This window comes from Odontesthes bonariensis, chromosome 14, assembly GCF_027942865.1.
Source record: "Odontesthes bonariensis isolate fOdoBon6 chromosome 14, fOdoBon6.hap1, whole genome shotgun sequence".
NCBI classification, from domain to species: domain Eukaryota; kingdom Metazoa; phylum Chordata; class Actinopteri; order Atheriniformes; family Atherinopsidae; genus Odontesthes; species Odontesthes bonariensis.
Window position 1 is genome coordinate 30,925,716 of NC_134519.1, and position 18,043 is coordinate 30,943,758.

The 18,043-nt window shown below is 42.6% G+C and overlaps 1 protein-coding gene across 1 annotated transcript; it reads left to right on the plus strand.

Annotated features, from left to right (window-relative positions):
* Window positions 1-5,322: 5,322 nt before the first annotated feature.
* On the plus strand, window positions 5,323-9,245 carry b3gnt5b (UDP-GlcNAc:betaGal beta-1,3-N-acetylglucosaminyltransferase 5b). The gene is made up of 2 exons (XM_075484004.1): window positions 5,323-5,629; window positions 7,187-9,245. The coding sequence occupies exon 2, from the start codon at window positions 7,466-7,468 to the stop codon at window positions 8,621-8,623; it is 1,158 nt and encodes a 385-aa protein (XP_075340119.1). The 5' UTR covers window positions 5,323-5,629; window positions 7,187-7,465; the 3' UTR covers window positions 8,624-9,245.
* Window positions 9,246-18,043: the final 8,798 nt, after the last annotated feature.

The window sequence follows — 18,043 nt, forward strand, 5'->3', positions numbered from 1 at the left end:
TTTTTTCAATCAGCTTCAAATCATTTTTCATTCATTTCTTTTTCAACTTCAATGTGACAATGTGCTTCTGGACTCTTTTAACATTCAATTTAAGGTTCAAATTAAGCTGGCATATCCTTTCCATTACACTCTTTTAGAATGACTCAGCAAAATTTCCATACTTTTCATTCTGCTTGAAATCCTTCTGTTGTTTTTAACCCTTTAGCTTTTTTCACTCAAACGTCTGCCATTTTTTTCAGCCATTTAAACAGTTCTGCCCTTTTTCAATCAGTTTAAAATCATTTCACTATTTTCTTTTTCAACTTCACAATTCATTCAACCAATACCTCAGCAACAGTTTGTACTGCTAATTTTTTTTTTTTTTTTTTTTTTACAATTTTCAACTTTTTTAGCATGGTCAGCAATCCCCATTCAGCTCATAAGCATTCTCACAGCTGTTTCGCAGGAACAGCTCTTTCTAGTTCTAGTTACTTTAACTCAAGTGCAAGCAGAATCCAGCATTTGTAAGTACAGCTTTTTTTTCTAGTCCACTTTACCTAGTTTTTTAAGGCAATCAATTTGCATGCTTTTTCTAAGTAAAGTCAACGAATTAGATTTTACAGTGTAGAGCAATCTCAGGACAGAGTGAACTTTTACATTTCACCAAGACACCGTCCTCAAAGATACCAACGTTTTGAAGTCACCCAGTCAGAGTGACCCTCCTCACAGTGGCCCTGATACAAATGAGTGAAACTTTTAAAAGGTGAGCCCAAAAACAGAAAGGTTTGAGATGACACGAGGCTGTCATCTAAAAAAAAAGAAAAAAAATATTTGTGTGAATGTGATATACATTATGTATCTATTTCATCAAATTTCCAAGGAACTCCAAACTCCTGATTTTGTTTTGTGATTGTGGAGAATTAAATTTCAGTTTCTTTTTTTTTCGGTCCAGTGCATAGACACACAAGCAAGAAGGCCTATAATACTCAGAGCTCCTTTAATGAAGCAGCCTGACCAGAATTTCACCCGACCGTTTTGCAGCTGACTGTGAGAGCAGATAGCTGTCTAAAAATGTACAAAATGACCTGATTGGAGAAAATCTGTTTGTCAGTAGGTCACAGATATAAAAGAGCACAAGTAGGACACAGTCAGGTCCTGCTGAGCACGTCTACTGAATCACAGGATTTTTCAAGGAAAGCGTAATAGGCTGTGATGCCCATTCAGACAAATATAGAAGGATTAATGATGTTTAGTGGTAAAACTTGCTTTCCCTGATCATGGCTGTTTCTCTAGTGTACAAATAACAAAGCCTCAGTGGATGTTGTTGAAGTCTAACTTAGACTCAATAGACCAGAACTGACTAAAGAGATAAAATTCAGTGAAACTCCCATGTGCAACCGCATAAAAAGCCTCAAAGCAAGAGTTTTACAGTGAAGTCTTTTTTTCACGATCAATCCTAATTCCCCTCAGCATGTCATCAGTGACAACTTGTTTTTTTGTCTCTCACATCTTTAATTTTGTGACCCACTGCCGATTAAGCAGGGAGTTGTGTTCAGGTTGGACTACGACACCATCTCTTCCAATCCAAAAACTCTGAACGGACCCTTCAAAAGATGACCATTTTGAGGCCATGCCCATTTAGCACCTCGTCTCAGAGCATTTAGCTACCTGGGTTGTTTCATCTGATTGAATATGGCTTGATAGACAGATGCTTAATAAAATCAACTGCTAGTATTTTTTGAATCTCCACCATTTTCCAAATGGTTTCTATTAAGAGATCCACCGCCAGGGTAGCTGAGCATAACCAACCTTGAGCTGAGCCTAACCACTTAAACATTCTAATGATTGGGCTGTTTTTTAGAGCACATATGGCTCATACATACTGTGTAAGCAGTCAGGCATGCAGACTCTTCCTAAAAATGAGCCGTTTTAAAACTTAAACACAAATAGTTAACACGAGGATTACTGTAGTGCATATGATGCACAGATGTGAACGTAACGTATCCGGATGTACAGTGATGTAATATAATACATCCATGCGTTAAACACATGTGCAGTCCGGTCCGGTCCGGTCCGGTCCGGTACGGTAACGCATGCGGCTGCATCCGTTTTTTAACGGGAGCGCGCCACCAATCAGAGCCACAGGTTGTGGAATCAAATTGTGGCCACGGGCGACGCGGCGGAACGTTAACCGTCAGCCTCGGAAGCCGAGAAAGATAGCATGAGGTATGGTACAAAATGAACTAGAAAGCTGGAATTGTTGTATCTAACAGGATAGCTAACTTTGTCTCTTTGATAAACTTGCCAGAGCTTAGCTCTTAGCTGTCGCTGACTACGAACACCGTTAGCTAAAGCTAAAGGGGGCTCTCTTCTGTGTCGTTACCAACGTTACACGGGAGAACCCGCCGATTCAACATGTAGGAAAAGGTGGAGCAGAATAATGAACGAGGCAGATTTCAGATCAAATCAACTAAACTCTTACTGGGACCAAAGAGAAAGACCAAACTCAAATCAAACGTTTCGTTTGTCAGTATTGATGTATGTTACCCCGCCACTTTGTGGTAATGAATAGCACACTGATAGGATTAGCACCATACTCTAATATCGCTGAAATAGAATAATGAAGTATTTATTTTTTACATCGTTATTGTATTTGGGATGTTGCATTTCTTATTGGGTTAGCGTTTAAATGGTTTGGTACACTATAGAAGTTATATGTCCCCAATGGGAATAATGCCACTCCCGCTTGTTTCCCAAGAAAAAGGCAATTTCCATTATTTTGCATCCTGTCCTTAAAAAAAAAAAAAAAACAAAAAAAAAAACAATTTAAATAGAGTGGCAGTCCTATTTTCCAGTTTTCTTCCCGAATGACTCGGGGATATGCAACAATGTTGACAGCGAGCACGCGGGTTTCCTACTTATCCTCCGGTCAGCCCACTTGTTTCTAACCATTTAAATCTTAAAGTTCCTCCCCAATGGTTATTAATCATCTAAAATCTCATGTCCCTCCCAATAATAGAAATGAAATCACACTTTTTAACATTGAAGTAATTCAGCTGTAAATGTTTGAAGTGATCCTCAAATAGAGGAAGCTTACTTAGCTGAATCGTGCAAGCGATGGCTGACTTCTCTCATGACATGTCTTGGGTATGTTAGGTAGGCTCAAATGTGTTTTTAGTGGAGGGAAACTTTACTATTAACAAAACTGATTATACCCAGTGAATTCCATTAGACGGGTGGCCTAGAGTTGAGTTATAAAGGGGTCTCAAAAATAGAGGTGTGCTGCACCAGAGCTCAGTTACAAATGTAAAAAAAGAGACTGTACGATTTTAGTAAATCAACAGATTGCAGTTGTGAGGTGCTGCGTGTACTTTCTGGATGTCAGTGTGTACAATAGGTCAGGTTACACGTTTCAGTTTACCCAAGCTGTTTGCATTTGGGCTCCTGATGCTGTTGGACAAAGCAGAGGTGATGTGTCCCATGTGACACTCCTCAATCAAGAGCACAAGTATGAGTCAAATGGGCAGGCCTCTTTCTCATTAAAGGAGAAGTTTTTTTTTTTTTTTAAACTATTGCACTGTTAGTTCATAGCTGCCGTGTTGTGGTTGTTATCGGGGGCTTATAGGAAGCCTTCTACACACGCGTCAAGTGGGATGACGTCATTGACGCGCGCCGTTGCAGCTCAGTTTATGTACTCCGTGCTCTGTGACGGTCGGCAAACTTCACATGGAGTTTGCTACTGCTAGTTTTGTGCAACATGGCAGGATATTTATCAGATTTTGACGACTTGGGCTGTGTTCGAAACCGCCTACTTTTCCTACTAGTCATACTTTTTTAAGTTCCCGGATGTACACTAGATGCATACTAGATTCGCCGAAATGTTGAGTATTCATCATGAGGTTACTTGTCACACTCAAACTACCCAAGATGCAACGTAACGTGACGTCGTCCATCGCCATTTGAACGGTCAAATTCAGTTAACGGGACGAGAGCAGTCAAAACGGCGAAACCGGAAGTGCGTTGCTCACGGCGGCTAGCTTTACTAGCGGCGAATTCGTGGGAACAAAATTGTAAATAGCCGGTATTTTGTCAGATTTTCAACACCTTGGGGGTCTAAACGACTACTTTCTCGCCTGAAAATGTTTCAAATGTTGCTAAAGTTATATATTTACAGAGTTTATAGCTTAAGCGAAATCAGCTTTTCAGGCCGGCTGATGTCGGCTCGGGCAGGAGTGAAGTGCACTGTGTGTAAACGCTCTGCATACTGTCTGATCGATGAGTATGCCGTTTTCAAGTATGTAGTATGTAGTAGGCGGTTTCGAACACAGCCTTGGAGTACGATGGACGTCCTTACCGGAGTGAATGAGCTGTGCTGCAGCGGCGCGCGTCAATGACGTCATCCCACTTGACGCGTGTGTAGAAAGCCCCCCCTCCAATAGCCCCGGATAACAACAACACGGCAGCTAGGGGTGCGCGATCTGACGATATAAAATCGTGACTGGCGAGGAAGAGTGGAGAATCGCAGGCGATCTACCAAATTAGAGAAACCGTATAGATCGCCTTTGCCAATCAGCGCGATGATTTTTTTTTTTTTTTTTAAATGCTGGTGTATGGTGTGTGTCCCCGTTAAAAGACACGGATACAGATGTCCAGTTTGTGGTGGATTTATTTGGCTGTGGTTATTCTGGCATTTACACACAATAAACCCAGGGTGTACAGGCTAATGTTAGGTGAAAACAGCAAAGGGAAAATTACAAGCTGTTCACTGCTGCTACATGTCATTATGATCATTTATTTTTCATCTTGAATTGGCTTACAGTTGAATTACAATGTGTTGATTGCCAAATTCTTTCTTTTACTCCTTAGCTCTTCTGTGGTTCAGCATGTCGACTTAACTCTACTGTAATTGGTCTTTCTTTTTTTTTTTTTTTTTGGATGGAAGATCGTGATAAAAAATCGAAATCGTGATTTTATGCAAGAAAATCGTGATACAACATTTTTTCCATATCGCCCACCCCTAACGGCAGCTCTGAGCTAACAGTGCAATAGTACGCGTTCATTCATTCATTCGTCTTAAAGTATTGGTGAAATAAAGATGGATAATGCCTTATTTAGAGGCTGTATTGTCCATGCCCTGTTCACTCCTGTTATATGGATCTCCAGTGATCTAAATATGTTCCGAAGGACGCTGACTTTCACCAAACTGTTATCGGTGAGTAGATGAATGTATTTTATGCCAGAAATAAGGTTCAGGTTTAAAAAAACAACGAACTTCCCCTTTAAGTCCTCCCCCTACTTTTCTACCTTCTACTCAGCTATCAGTGGGGAGGGAGTGGAAAGAGCTGAGCAGAGGCAGGGCAAATGGTTCTTTTACGCACAGTATGCGCTCTACACACTCAGGCCAGTGGAGGGATCAGAAAAAAACTCACACACTTTCACAGATATTCTCACAGAGACACACACTGTTCCTCCGCACAGAGGGTTTGACTGTTTCACTAAGGACCAAATCCTGCTTCCGACAAGCGTTTCACCTCCTCAAATGTGAAGTGGACGTAAACTCCAAGCAGAAAAAAAGTGTGCAGCAGAGAGAAAGACTGGGTGAGGGAAAGAGAACTTTGCTGGATTCACACACCGATGCGCTCTTTTGCCGGTAAGTGTTGAAATGATCAGCTGAGTGATGTTGGGATATTTCGGCCACCCCACCCACCTCTGTGCTTAAGAGCTATTTATACAGATGGTGACTTTGGAAGTATGTTTCTGAGGTGGTCTCACTTTCACAGCACTTGTTTTAGATGCAGCTGAGAGGGAAGAGTGGGGCTGTGCACCCGTGTTCGCACCACATAGTGTAGAGAGACAGCGTCAGTAGGTCAAAGAGTAAAACTGTGTCACAGCAGCACAGGCAATGCAAATAATATGCCAAGTTGGAAAAATGCAATGCTGATCGAGCACAGTCACAGAGTGTGCTATTGTTCCCCACCTGTAACATGAGCCTGAGCCTTGATGTGAGTCAGTTTAGTCAGTTAAGTCAGAAAGTCATTACAATTCCCTTATCGTCAGACACATGCCGTCTGGCTTCTTATCTTGTCTTCTTATTACACAGATTTCATTCTTTCTTCAAAGTTTGCTTTATTATTACAAGAAAAGTGCCCATGCTTGTCATTGTATTCCTAACAGATTTGTTTTTCCAGAAACCACATTTTGGTTCACTCAGCACTGTGTTGAACAGCAGGGATCGAGTACCTTCAACAATTTCTGATGTTTTTTTTAAGATCCAGAGTGGATTTTCAGAGCTATGGCTTAAGGCAGATGTGTCAAACTTTAAATCATCTTTACAATGAAGTTTCTTTTAATAATTTGTGAAATTTACGGGCACATCACGTGCCCATATCCATGTATGTCCATAATGGCCGATAAAAGTTTTTATGTTTTTGTCGAATGGATGATAAGAGTTATATATCCGTATGCATTAATGTTATGTTTTATGGGTTTTTGTGTGGCAGAGGGAGGATGTCTGTGTGTTTTTTTTTTTTTTTTTTTTGAGATTCTGAGTCAGTGACCCCATTAGGCTCAGGGCATGCAGTGATGTTTGAAAAGCTCATGGGGAGCGGAGCGAGCCCCGGGCCCTGGGCTCGTCATGATCCCCCCTTGGTTTTAGCTCAGGCCCAGGCGGAAGCAGGTTATTCTCGTCCTGCATTGTGCTGCCGAGCTATTCTGACACTGTCCATTGTGTCCCAACTCTTTCCATGACTCTCAGCGATTTCAGCGGGTCTACGCTTTAAACCCTTCCATTATGGATGGACATGAATTGAAGCTTTGCTGTGTTAGCTTTTGCATTCAGTGACCACCCCACCCCCAACCACCACTGCCCCTCATATTCCCACCTGCTAAACTATGACTTTTCAGCTGGTGTTATTTTTAGCTGAGTGTACATAATCAAGCACAAACGATTTTTTTTTTTCTGTCTGTGCTTGGACTTAAAGGACTTTGCCAGGTTCAATTAATAAATACTCTTTTTGCTTGGGGGGTGGGGACATTTATCTGTCACTATTCACTTCCTTATAGGGCAACTGTTGGTTGGACAGACTGACCAGTATAACCTGTTTTCCAGTTCCTCTTTTTGTTATCAGAGGAAGCAGCACCTCTGGTTCGCTGCATCAGGGCTCTAAAAGTGAGTTAAACTCACAAAAGTCTGTGTTGTCTCTTCCAGAATTTTAGGCCACATGGGTGAAAGATGACTCTCCAGCTGCTGGTTTACTCTGCAGTGATGGAGGATGTTTCCTGGCAGGCCCAGTGACTCCCACCACTGTGTACGCCTTTTGCTGAATGCAGAAAGCCTAGGATGGAAGACCCAGCAAGTGCTGCTCTGAGGCACCGTAACACCACTCTGAACCTGCGTTATCTTGCCTTTTCCCAACACACAGACAATACCCACATCAGCATCTCCAACCAGACAGGGACCACTGCCATTGGCTGACCAGACCCCAGGATGTTCCTGAATTTCCGCCGGATTAGAAAATTCCAGTGTGTGCAGCTGATGACCACCTGCCTGGTGCTGTCAGTGATGATGGTTTGCTGGGAGCAGCTGGACAACAGTGTTGTCAGCCACGTCAAGTCCTACTCCTTCCGCTACATAATCAACAGCTTCACCTACATCAACAGGAGCCTCACCATTCCACGGGAGTCGGCCCTACGCTTCAGCAACTTTCGCTACCTGTTGGACCACCCCGATAAGTGCGACAACAAGGACGTCCTCCTCCTCCTCTTTGTCAAATCGATCCCAGGGAACATTGAGAGGCGGAATGCCATCAGATGCACCTGGGGCAACGAGACCTACATCCAAAACACTCTGGGGGTGACAGTTAAGGTGGTGTTCGCTTTGGGAGCAATTCACATAGAGAGGGACGAGCCCGAGTGGAGCAGGAGGAGTCATGTTGGCATCCAGGAGCAGCTCAGAAAGGAGGACCGTCTCCATGGGGACTTGATCCAAAGAAACTTTTTGGACTCCTTTCACAACCTGACCCTGAAGCTGATCATGCAGTTCCACTGGATGCACAGTCACTGCTCTCACGCCCGCTTCTTCATGACTGCTGATGACGACATCTTTGTCCACATGCCCAACCTGGTGAGCTACCTGCGGGACGTGAGCAGCAGAGGTGTCACGGACCTCTGGATCGGTCGGGTGCACAGAGGGGCGCCCCCCATCCGCAGGAAGGAGAGCAAATACTTTGTACCCTTTGAGATGTACCAGTGGTTGTCTTACCCTGACTACACAGCTGGGGCCGGCTATGTGGTCTCCAGTGATGTAGCGGATAAAATCTACCATGCCTCCCTGACCTTGAATGCCTCTCTTTACATAGACGATGTGTTCATGGGCATCTGTGCCAACGCCATCGGTTTGTCACCACAGGACAATATCTTTTTCTCAGGGGAGGGCAAGGCGCCTTACCACCATTGTATCTACAACCAGATGATGACATCACATGGCCATGTGGAAGATATTTATGACTTATGGAAGGCGGCGACGCACCCACAGGTGAAACGGACGACCTCCGGACTGTTAGGAAGGCTGTACTGTACAGCCGTGAAAATGACTCTCCTGTGTAAACCTTATGCCACCTATCCATGCAAAGCAGCATTTTTGTAGTAATATTAAGGTTTGGCATGTCAGTGTGCGACACAGGGAGTATGAGTGCGTCATAATGAAATGAGGATCAGAAATGAAAATATTACCTCAGTCCTGTCAATCAGGCATCCTTGTCAACAAACACCGTGTTCTGTGTTGCAGGACATGTCAGATCAGACTTTAGGTTTCACTGCTAATATGAGATCATCCATGTGCTGCTGACTTGTAGTCTTGGTGGATTTGTAATTCTGGCTTGACACTGACCATAGAATGTGATTAAAAAGGTTTAAAGAGATGCTGTTTACATGTTGTTCTAACTCAACCTTAAGCCTCTTATTAATGGGAAACAAGCTGTGAGATTATTCACCTCCTCACTGTGTTGGATTTTGCACCCTTTCACAACACAAAAGGCTGGCTGAAATGTTAGTGTTCATATGAGGCAAATCTAACCTTTTTTTGTTTTGTTTCATTATATGAAGAGTAAAAAGAAGAAGCAGGAATGCGTCGTCTCCATGTCATGAAGTGCAAAAGCAGAATAGATGTGTGACTAAAAGTTGTGGATGGGGGGGGGTTAAGTGATGAACAATTCGATAACATTTGTGAATTTTTTTTTTTTAATTCAATAAAGTCTGCAATCTGTTGTTGTAAAGCTGTTTTTTTTGTGTGTGTGTAAAGAGTTCATCGCTGGCCAGGAAACGAACAAGAGAATCATCTTTTAAGAAACACAGAAGCGGTTGAAAGCCTCTCTTGCTCAGCTTGCTCAGATATTTCATAACTTTAGGGAAAATTGTGAAACTTAGAACTTCACTTATCTTCCCGCATGACTCTGTTGTTTAGAGGTATGATTTTCTGCCTTCTCTCTCTCCCCCATACCAAAGATATTTAAGTCAGGTGGTTTAAACAGGATCCTTCTTTGTCCGCCATCAGTGGATGCATGGACCAGCTCCACAGGACTGAGAAACAGTGAAAGAACTATTATACCATAACCGTATCTTTCTCCAGTGGAAGACATGCTGTAAAATGATTCGTTATTCTTCTTTAAAGTGGTGGTTGAGAAATTTAATGTTCAGCAACCACAGAAATGGCAAATTAGGCAACAATCCTCAAAGCCATTAGAGGACAGGCTAAAAGAGGACATGTAACCAGACTGTAGGCAGGATTTTAGCTTGCCTGAAATGCTATGTCACAGCAGCACCTCTGTCCAGAGATAATTAGAGACAAAAGTCTTAGAATTGTCTGTTACAGCAACATTTTTTTAAACTTGCTGACTTTGAGAAGGATTGATGCTGCTCTGATGACGTTGCAGCTTAAAGCTAGGAGACCATTAGCTTGGTCTAACACAAAGACTTGAAACGGGTAAATCAGTTCAACTGGCATTTTAAACGTAAAATAAACTCCTTTTTGCTCCATTTTTTCCACTTTTACCACATTAATTTCCAAACCACTAATTTAGCTTGTTATAGAAACTACAAAGAGTTAGCTTTGCTTTGACCTTCATCGAAGCTGATGATGACACAAAATAAAATGTAAAGACAAGTTGTCATGAATTCTAACGCTATTATTTTACTTTGTGTATTTTTTTAAAACAAGGTTTGTGTGATCATTGAAAAGTTCAGTTCAAGTTCATTTTAGCATGTCAGATGTAACTGCAGAATGGAAATGGATAGGTTGGCATGAATAATCATCGCACAATAATCCTCATGACAGGGTTACAAGTAAAAAAAAAAACAAACATAATTGAAATTAAACAAATAAGGTTGTCATGGAGAGCTGTAATGGCTCAACAGCATAAATGTCTAGACCACAATTTTTTCAAGTAAAAATTAAAGGTTTTTTTTCCCTCTTGTATCTATTTCAGCATTGTAGAATATGCACAATACCAATAAATAGCTCCCTGATCTGAACCCTTTTGGATGCTTTACAACTCGGACTAAAGTGCTTCCTGGTGTTTGCTCTTGTAACCATGGCAACAGTTCACTGAGCAGCATAGTAGCTCATTTGAGTAGAAGTGCAAGCATGTTGCGCAAAGGGGGTTTCACATTTTACGCCTTTTTATCAGTGAAGAATTGTGTTTTTGCTGGCAAAGTGCTCAGTGTGACTTTTCTTCAATGATTTGTTTCAGTGTGAATTTCGTTTTCCATCTGACATGTGATACGAAACCCAGAAATACCTTCGTCATCGGGCAGAAAGTCGTCAGTGTCTGATCCACGGTGGCATCTGGCACACAGCTAACAGTAATAACCGAGGTCAATGGTGCGCCTGTGTCAACGGACATGAAATAAATCCCACCAACCTGCTGAGAAACAAATGAGTTGGTTGTTTCTCAAATAAGTGACCGACTAGAACATATCAAGGGAATTACCAATCCCAAATGATGGATCCAAAGTTTGGTGGACCTTTTGACAAGCAAAGACATGACCTGATTATCATGTTAAAACATTACCAGTGTTTTTTTTTTTTAAATCTTTTATATTCTTTGTATTATAAACTTTAAAAAATGTTCTTACATATATATATTTCTGTATAATTCATTCTCATTTATATTTTCACCTATTTGATTTAGCCAAACCTCCTCCTTTTAAAAAGCCATCTGTTAATATGACACAGTAACTATGTCAGCGTTACCCAGTTCTTAAGCCATGAAAATCTCTCTTCACGTCATCTTCTCTCACTTTGAACTGTCTATATGTTTATTTATGGTACCTCATCGTGAAATCTGAGCATAGCAGGATTAGCTGTTCTGCAATCAGCTGCTCTGTTTCCTTGTCAACGATTACAAAAGCATAGGATGGGTCCCAAAACACAGCCATCTGCTCACATCTGAACTGTTTTTTCAAAAATTGCCTGTGGGTTGAATTAAGAATAAGTGAAGCTCATCTACAGTGTTTAAAAAAAGAAGAGATTGGTGTCTGTCAGGTGAATTTGATGCTACTGTAGGGTTGTGAAGTTTGTGAACCATTGACCCAATTCTTTTAAGTCAATCACATCTTGAAACAACCGTCTCATCTGTTAGTTCAGTTGATCTCTCAGTCAGTTCCAAGTGAATATGCACAGTTACACTCACTCACTGATGTAAGAGGAGATGCAGTCATGTGAGTGTATCTCTGCAAGCGAACATGATTCATTTGGAGGGATACTTCACACTTTCAGGCTGGGACTGATGCACATTTGATGTGACTGAAAGCACAGAAGAAGCATGGGGAGGTTGCCAAAGTTGATCTGTCGCTGATAAGACTCTGAGCCCTTGACACCAGCCAGGTAGGTGACAGAAGGGAAGCTGGCTTGATGGAACTCGCCCCTCCAACCATCAACCCTAAGTTGATTCTGCCACGCCAGCTGGAAGTGTAAGCGCACACTGTTGCTGCCCCTCTGTTTTAGCGTGTGTGAATTTCCAAAGAACTACAGCAGGTTAACAAGGATCTCTATTTTTGGCTGATAAGCCATAACTGATATGTGAAAGGGGCTACTGAGACATTTAAGTTACTTGTTTGCAGGGATAAAATAACACAAAGGGCATACTTTTCTCCAAGCTAATAGCTAATGTAGCAGTGAGTTTCCACAAAGAATCAAGTTATTGGTGTATGTTCAAGGACGCATTCACTTACTTCATTAAGAACCGGTTGATATCAATGCGTCCAATGTAAACTGTGCAGACCGAAGAGCAGACCGAGCAGTCCCCTGCTTCCGAGCAGCAAACACCGTAACAGGTGCAGCTATCACTAGGTGGCTTGACGCATTGATATCAAGGGAGGCAAAAATAGCGCCAAGCGAAGTGAGGTCTGACTTTTTCATGCAAAACGATTTTGTGATGCAAATGTATTACTCTTTTGAACGCATATTTTTTTGAGAAGCAAGACGCTTTATTTTTCAAGCCCCAGCCAACTAGCCGGACTACCTTCGTGGACGGCAAAACTCAGCTCACAGGACGCAGCATGGGGTAAGAAAATGTTCATAAATGATATTGCTAATATGGGATATCATACAGCTTCATGTCAAAAGAGGCGAACTATCCCTTTAATAACAGTTTTATAAATGTAACTGCAAACATAATATCGTATAAAGAAAGAGCGTTTCATAGCACAGACGCACCTTTGAATGCGCATCTGTAGCAGCATGGCCCTTTTATCTGCGTTCATGCCTTTTAAAACCAGTTTGAAACAGAAAACGGATGACGGGGAGGCACCATCTCATTAACTTGGAAAACGACATGACCACTGACGTTGAGACAGTTTGCGGTTCGAGCTGTGAATGAACTTCTCGTTCTTTGTACGAATTAATTTCTGGTTCAAATGCTGAAGAAAAGTTTAAAAAAAATTGGTAAATGGACCCAATCAAGGTTAATTGTTTACAGAAAAGGGTTATACCCAGGGGGCAAAACCCCAGTTTTTGGGAAAACAGACACGGAGCGTTGTAAAAGGTTTGACACCAGAAATGATATCTGGGACCTTACAGGATCACAACCTGGGTGGACAACCCGGTCAACTAGCTGCTGGAAAGCTACTGGGGGCCAAAGGCCCTCTTTTTGGGACATGTTCCTGGCGGAATTATGTAAATGCATATATATAGGCACTACAATGGCATAAATAGTCACACACCTGTAAAATTTGGCAGAGAGTATCCTGACACATAGGGGGAAGCAGGAAAAAAAGATTCTGGGGCTTGCTGCCACTCCATTTTAAGATATCACCCTCAACATCCCAAAAAAGTACTGTTCGTCTGACAAATTCTCATGAAAGTTAATATTTTTCAGCGCTTTATGGTGAATATCTATGCCTAATATGTATATAGAAAACTTCCCTAATTCATACGCTTCCATTTGAGTCCAAGATAGTCTTTCTATCTCAAAGATTGCACTTGCTGTTGCCAAAAGTCTTCTCTATATCCCAAATCGAGAATTGTACTGAAACTGAATTTCCAGTCAGTGTTCTACCAAATGGGGTTCAGTGCTATTTCTTAATTTCTTCTTCTATCATTTGTGCAAATCAATGCCTCAGTGTTTATGAAAAATATCCTATTTTGATAATGAAAGAAACAAAATTCTTGGCAGCAAAACATTTATTTTCATTTAAATTTTCATAAATTGAACATAAAATAACCTAGCCTGGGTGCCAGCCGAACTTAGCCCCGCCCATAAAATTTTTGGTCGGGAAGTTCGGTCTGGCTCTGCTCAGTTGGGAAATCTCTATGCTCGACATCAAAACAGTCGACCCAATCAGATTGCCAGGGCGGGCTTTATATGATGATGGACAGATGATCAACAGGGACATTATCGACTACGTCACTAAAGAGCGCTTGGTTTGAATTCGTTTGAAACAAACATGGCTGCCGCTGGAGAGCTAGGGTGTGTAGATTCTGCGATCGAGTCTGTTCTACAGGATCTCCACATTGCATTCATTTTGAAAGACGAACAGAGGAACGCGATAAAGGCTTTTATCGATAGAAAAGATGTTTTTGCCGTCCTTCCTACAACAAGTGTGTGTCGCTTAATCTACGTCACATACTACGTTGCTCTGATTGGTTGTAGGTCTATCCAATTGAGCGAAGAGGCATTTTTTCTCCTGGTTCAGTTGAAACACGCCCCGCCATTCTGAAATCTCTATCGAGCGGTATCAGACTCACATTCTGACTAGAATCGTGAGTATGACGTAGTCAGGCTAAAAATAATCATCTTCTTGGCCAGAACTAGAAAATAGGATTGTGATTAAAATAAATAAAAAGTAACCTGACATATACATGTCCAAATTACAGCAGGTAGAACAGGTTTTAGTATTAGTATCTAGCTCTCTGATTCACTGCTGCTGTCACTGAACTCCAATGTGGCAGTGTTTAATCTGTTGCAACGGCACCCTATGTAGCATGGAACTCCCTTCTTTGCACAGGAACAGTTCTTCTGGCAGCCTTTGACACATCCACATGAGATTGTCTTGTTCATTGACACAGGCCAGGCTGGCTTTGTAGAAGGGATGGGAACTGCTTTTCCATTATCCATAGACCATCCAAATTATGTGCATAAGGGAATTTCTGGCTTGGAAATGTGTGCGCTCTTGTCAATGAGTGTCGCTAGAGCAGCCCTTTTCAGGTGCAGGAGAAATGCATCTTCTCTTGGGGGTAGTAGCTTGTAATAGAGTAGTAGTAGAGGGGTAGTAGAGTTGGGTGAGAACAGTACTGGACATACCTGCACTTGAAGAATTTGGTGGGAACCCAACCGATGCCATAACAGATGACCTCCTTAACCAGGCACAAGACCTCACCATAGCTGTGTATACAGCCACAGCAGATCACTTTGAGGATTCAGATCTGGGCAAACTGAGAGCATACAAGTTCCTGAATAACAGATTCAAATTCAATTCAAATTCAAAAATACTTTATTTATCCAAGAGGGAAATTAAATGTTGATGTAGCTCAATTAAATCAAGGAGTTATTATAGATGCTGATGGCTGTGGGCAGGAAAGATTTCCTGTAGCGGTCCGTTTTGCATCCAAACTGAAGAAGCCTTTGACTGAAGAGACTCTGTTTTCCAATAACAGTCTCATGGAGAGGATGTTCAGGGTTGTCCATAATTCTCTTGATTTTATGCAAAATCCTTCTTTGCATTATTGTCTCCAGAGGTTCCACAGTCGTCCCCAGAACAGAACCAGCCTTCTTTATCAGGTTGTTGAGTCTTTTTAGGTCCCTGGTTCTGATGCTGCTGCCCCAACAGATGACGCAAGAGGAAATGACGCTCTCAACAACAGACTTGTAGAAGATCTGCAACATCTGCTCTGTCCTTTCTTGTAGATTGCTTCACTGTTGTGTCTCCAGTCCAGTCTGTTGTCCACATGAACACCAAGGTATTTATATTCCTCAACCACCTCCACTTCTTCTCCCATGAAAGAAACAGGGTTTGATCTGACCCTGTTTCTCCTGAAATCTACAATCATCTCCTTTGTTTTGTTAACATTCAAGATGAGATGGTTGTTCCCACACCATGCCACAAAGCGGTCCACCAGCTCTCTGTACTCAGCTTCTTGTCCATCTCTGATACACCCGACAACTGCAGAGTCATCTGAATATTTCTGTAGATGACAGGAGTCTGACTTGTACTGGAAGTCTGAAGTGTACAGAGTGAAAAGGAATGGTGAGAGTACAGTCCCCTGTGGTGCTCCTGTGCTGCTGATCACCTGGTTAGACACACAATTCTTCAGTCTGACAAACTGTGGTCTGTTTGTCAGGTAGTCATTAATCCAGGTGATTGAGGCCTCCACCTGAGTCTTCTGGAGTTTCAGACTTAGCAGATCAGGCTGGATTGTGTTAAATGCACTGGAGAAATCAAAGAACATGATCCTCACATTGCTGCCTGCTTTGTCCAGATGACAGTGGGTTTGTTGAAGCAGGTGTATGATAGCGTCTTCAACTCCAACTCCATGGCGATAAGCAAACTGCAGGGGGTAATGATATGTGCTGGTTTGCTTACACAGGTGGGTCAACAGGAGTCTCTCCAGGACCTTCATGATGTGGGATGTCAGGGCAACAGGTCTGTAGTCATTGATGTCTGAAGGGTGAGTTTTCTTTGGTACCGGAACCAGACAGGATGTCTTCCACAACAGTGGTACCTTCTCTTGGGTCAAGCTAAGGTTGAAAAGGTGTTGCAGAATCCCACAGAGCTGCTCTGCACGGGCCTTCAGGACTCGGGGGCTGACACCATCTGGACCTGCAGCCTTGTTCCGGTTCAGTCTCTCCAACTGCCTCTTCACCTGACTTCTAGAAACAGAAAAGTGGGAGGGGAGGCAAAGGGGACAGCAGCATCTCCTGATTGGGTTGAAGACAAACTAGTGGAAGCAGAAGAATCCATGACTGAGGTGGAGGTGGAGATGTTACAGGAAAGCTGTGAGTCAGAGGAGGGTGGGATGTCTCTTTGGCTGGGAACAGGAGGGGAGGATGGTGAGCTTGTTCCTGAACTGAACCTGTTGAAGAATGTGTTCAGCTCATTTGCTCTGTCCAGACTTCCATCCATCCGATCCTCCCTCTGCTTGAGGCCTGTGATCTTCTTCATTCCTGACCACACATCTCTGATATTGTTCTTTTTCTCAGTCCTGCAGCTGCCACAGAGGTCTGATTATTTTCGTCCCTTTTTCTAAATACATCTTTTATAGATTTCTCTCAGGATAGACGGACCATTTCACCCAGTATTACAAAATGTGTTTCTGAACAGGATTACCAACCATGTCTTTAAGCGACACACACTTGTTGTAGGAAGGACGGCAAAAACATCTTTTCTATCGATAAAAGCCTTTATCGCGTTCCTCTGTTCGTCTTTCAAAATGAATGCAATGTGGAGATCCTATTGAGAATGAGGAGTTGTCGTCATAGCACAGAGCCCCGCCCCTATCCGCCATGTTGGCAGAATGCTAGCGAGAAAACGCCATTCTCTCCGTTCGTTTACATTGTACGCGTGTGTTTTTACATCAGTAAGTTTAAACAGTGCGGAATTGCAAGAACATACCTGGAAATCACTGCTGTGTGAAGAATTGTTTAAGTACCTCACATAATACGTTTGGGAAACATAGGAACAACGAAATACATTTTTTTTCGGTTTCCTAAATGGATGCAGCATCAGGGAGAGCAGGCGTCTGACCTGACGAGGAGACGCCGGATTGCCTGGCTGGCTGGACCTTACGGTAGCCGTCCACTATTCCGGCACGTCAATATAACTCGCCGGATTGGATGCCTAGTCTCGCCGTGTTGTAGTAGAGTAGTAGAGTGTACTTTATTGTCCCCAGGGGGAAATTTGTCTTGGGCTTCCAACAATCACTGCATAACATACAGCACTCACACACTCAGCATACAACATAAACATAGAAAAACATTAAAAACATAGAACATAAGACTGTGCAGCGCATGTCTATCTATGAGTTGCTACTGCAGTGGGCGTGTACAGAGGGGCTTGTATACGAAGTTATAGCACAGCCCTTTTACAGACAGCCGTTCCACTTCCTATTCGCCCCATTATAAAAAATTTGGCTGCAGTTCAGTTGATTTTGTCTGGGGGCGCTGGCGAGCGAGTGCAGAATGACCATTTTCCATAGGGCTGGCGCTAATAACTCAAAAAATGTCCCCGCTAGCGGCTGAAACCTGAAAATAATACTGTGATTTCTGACAGAGGGATGTGGATTTATATCGAAAGTACAATAACCTGGGAGTTATAGCTTTCTGTTTTCTTACAGGTCTGGCATTTGCGAGTCAGTATCCGCTAGCATCTAGCTAACGGAATCTGAATAACGCACGGCTGATTACGACCGGCTGCTTTACGGCATTCGTCTACTGTGCCAGAGTGCTAACCTGGTGCCGCTAACAACAACCGAAGCTAAACCAGAGGCTAGTCAGAGAGTATGTAAAAGGGCTGTGCTGAAATCTGTAACTATTTGAGCTAACACCTCTCTGCTAGCTCAGCGCTAGGACTG

Bases quoted from the DNA above. Each gene is read 5' to 3' on its own strand.
- b3gnt5b (XM_075484004.1), top strand. From the start codon at position 7,466: ATGTTCCTGAATTTCCGCCGGATTAGAAAATTCCAGTGTGTGCAGCTG.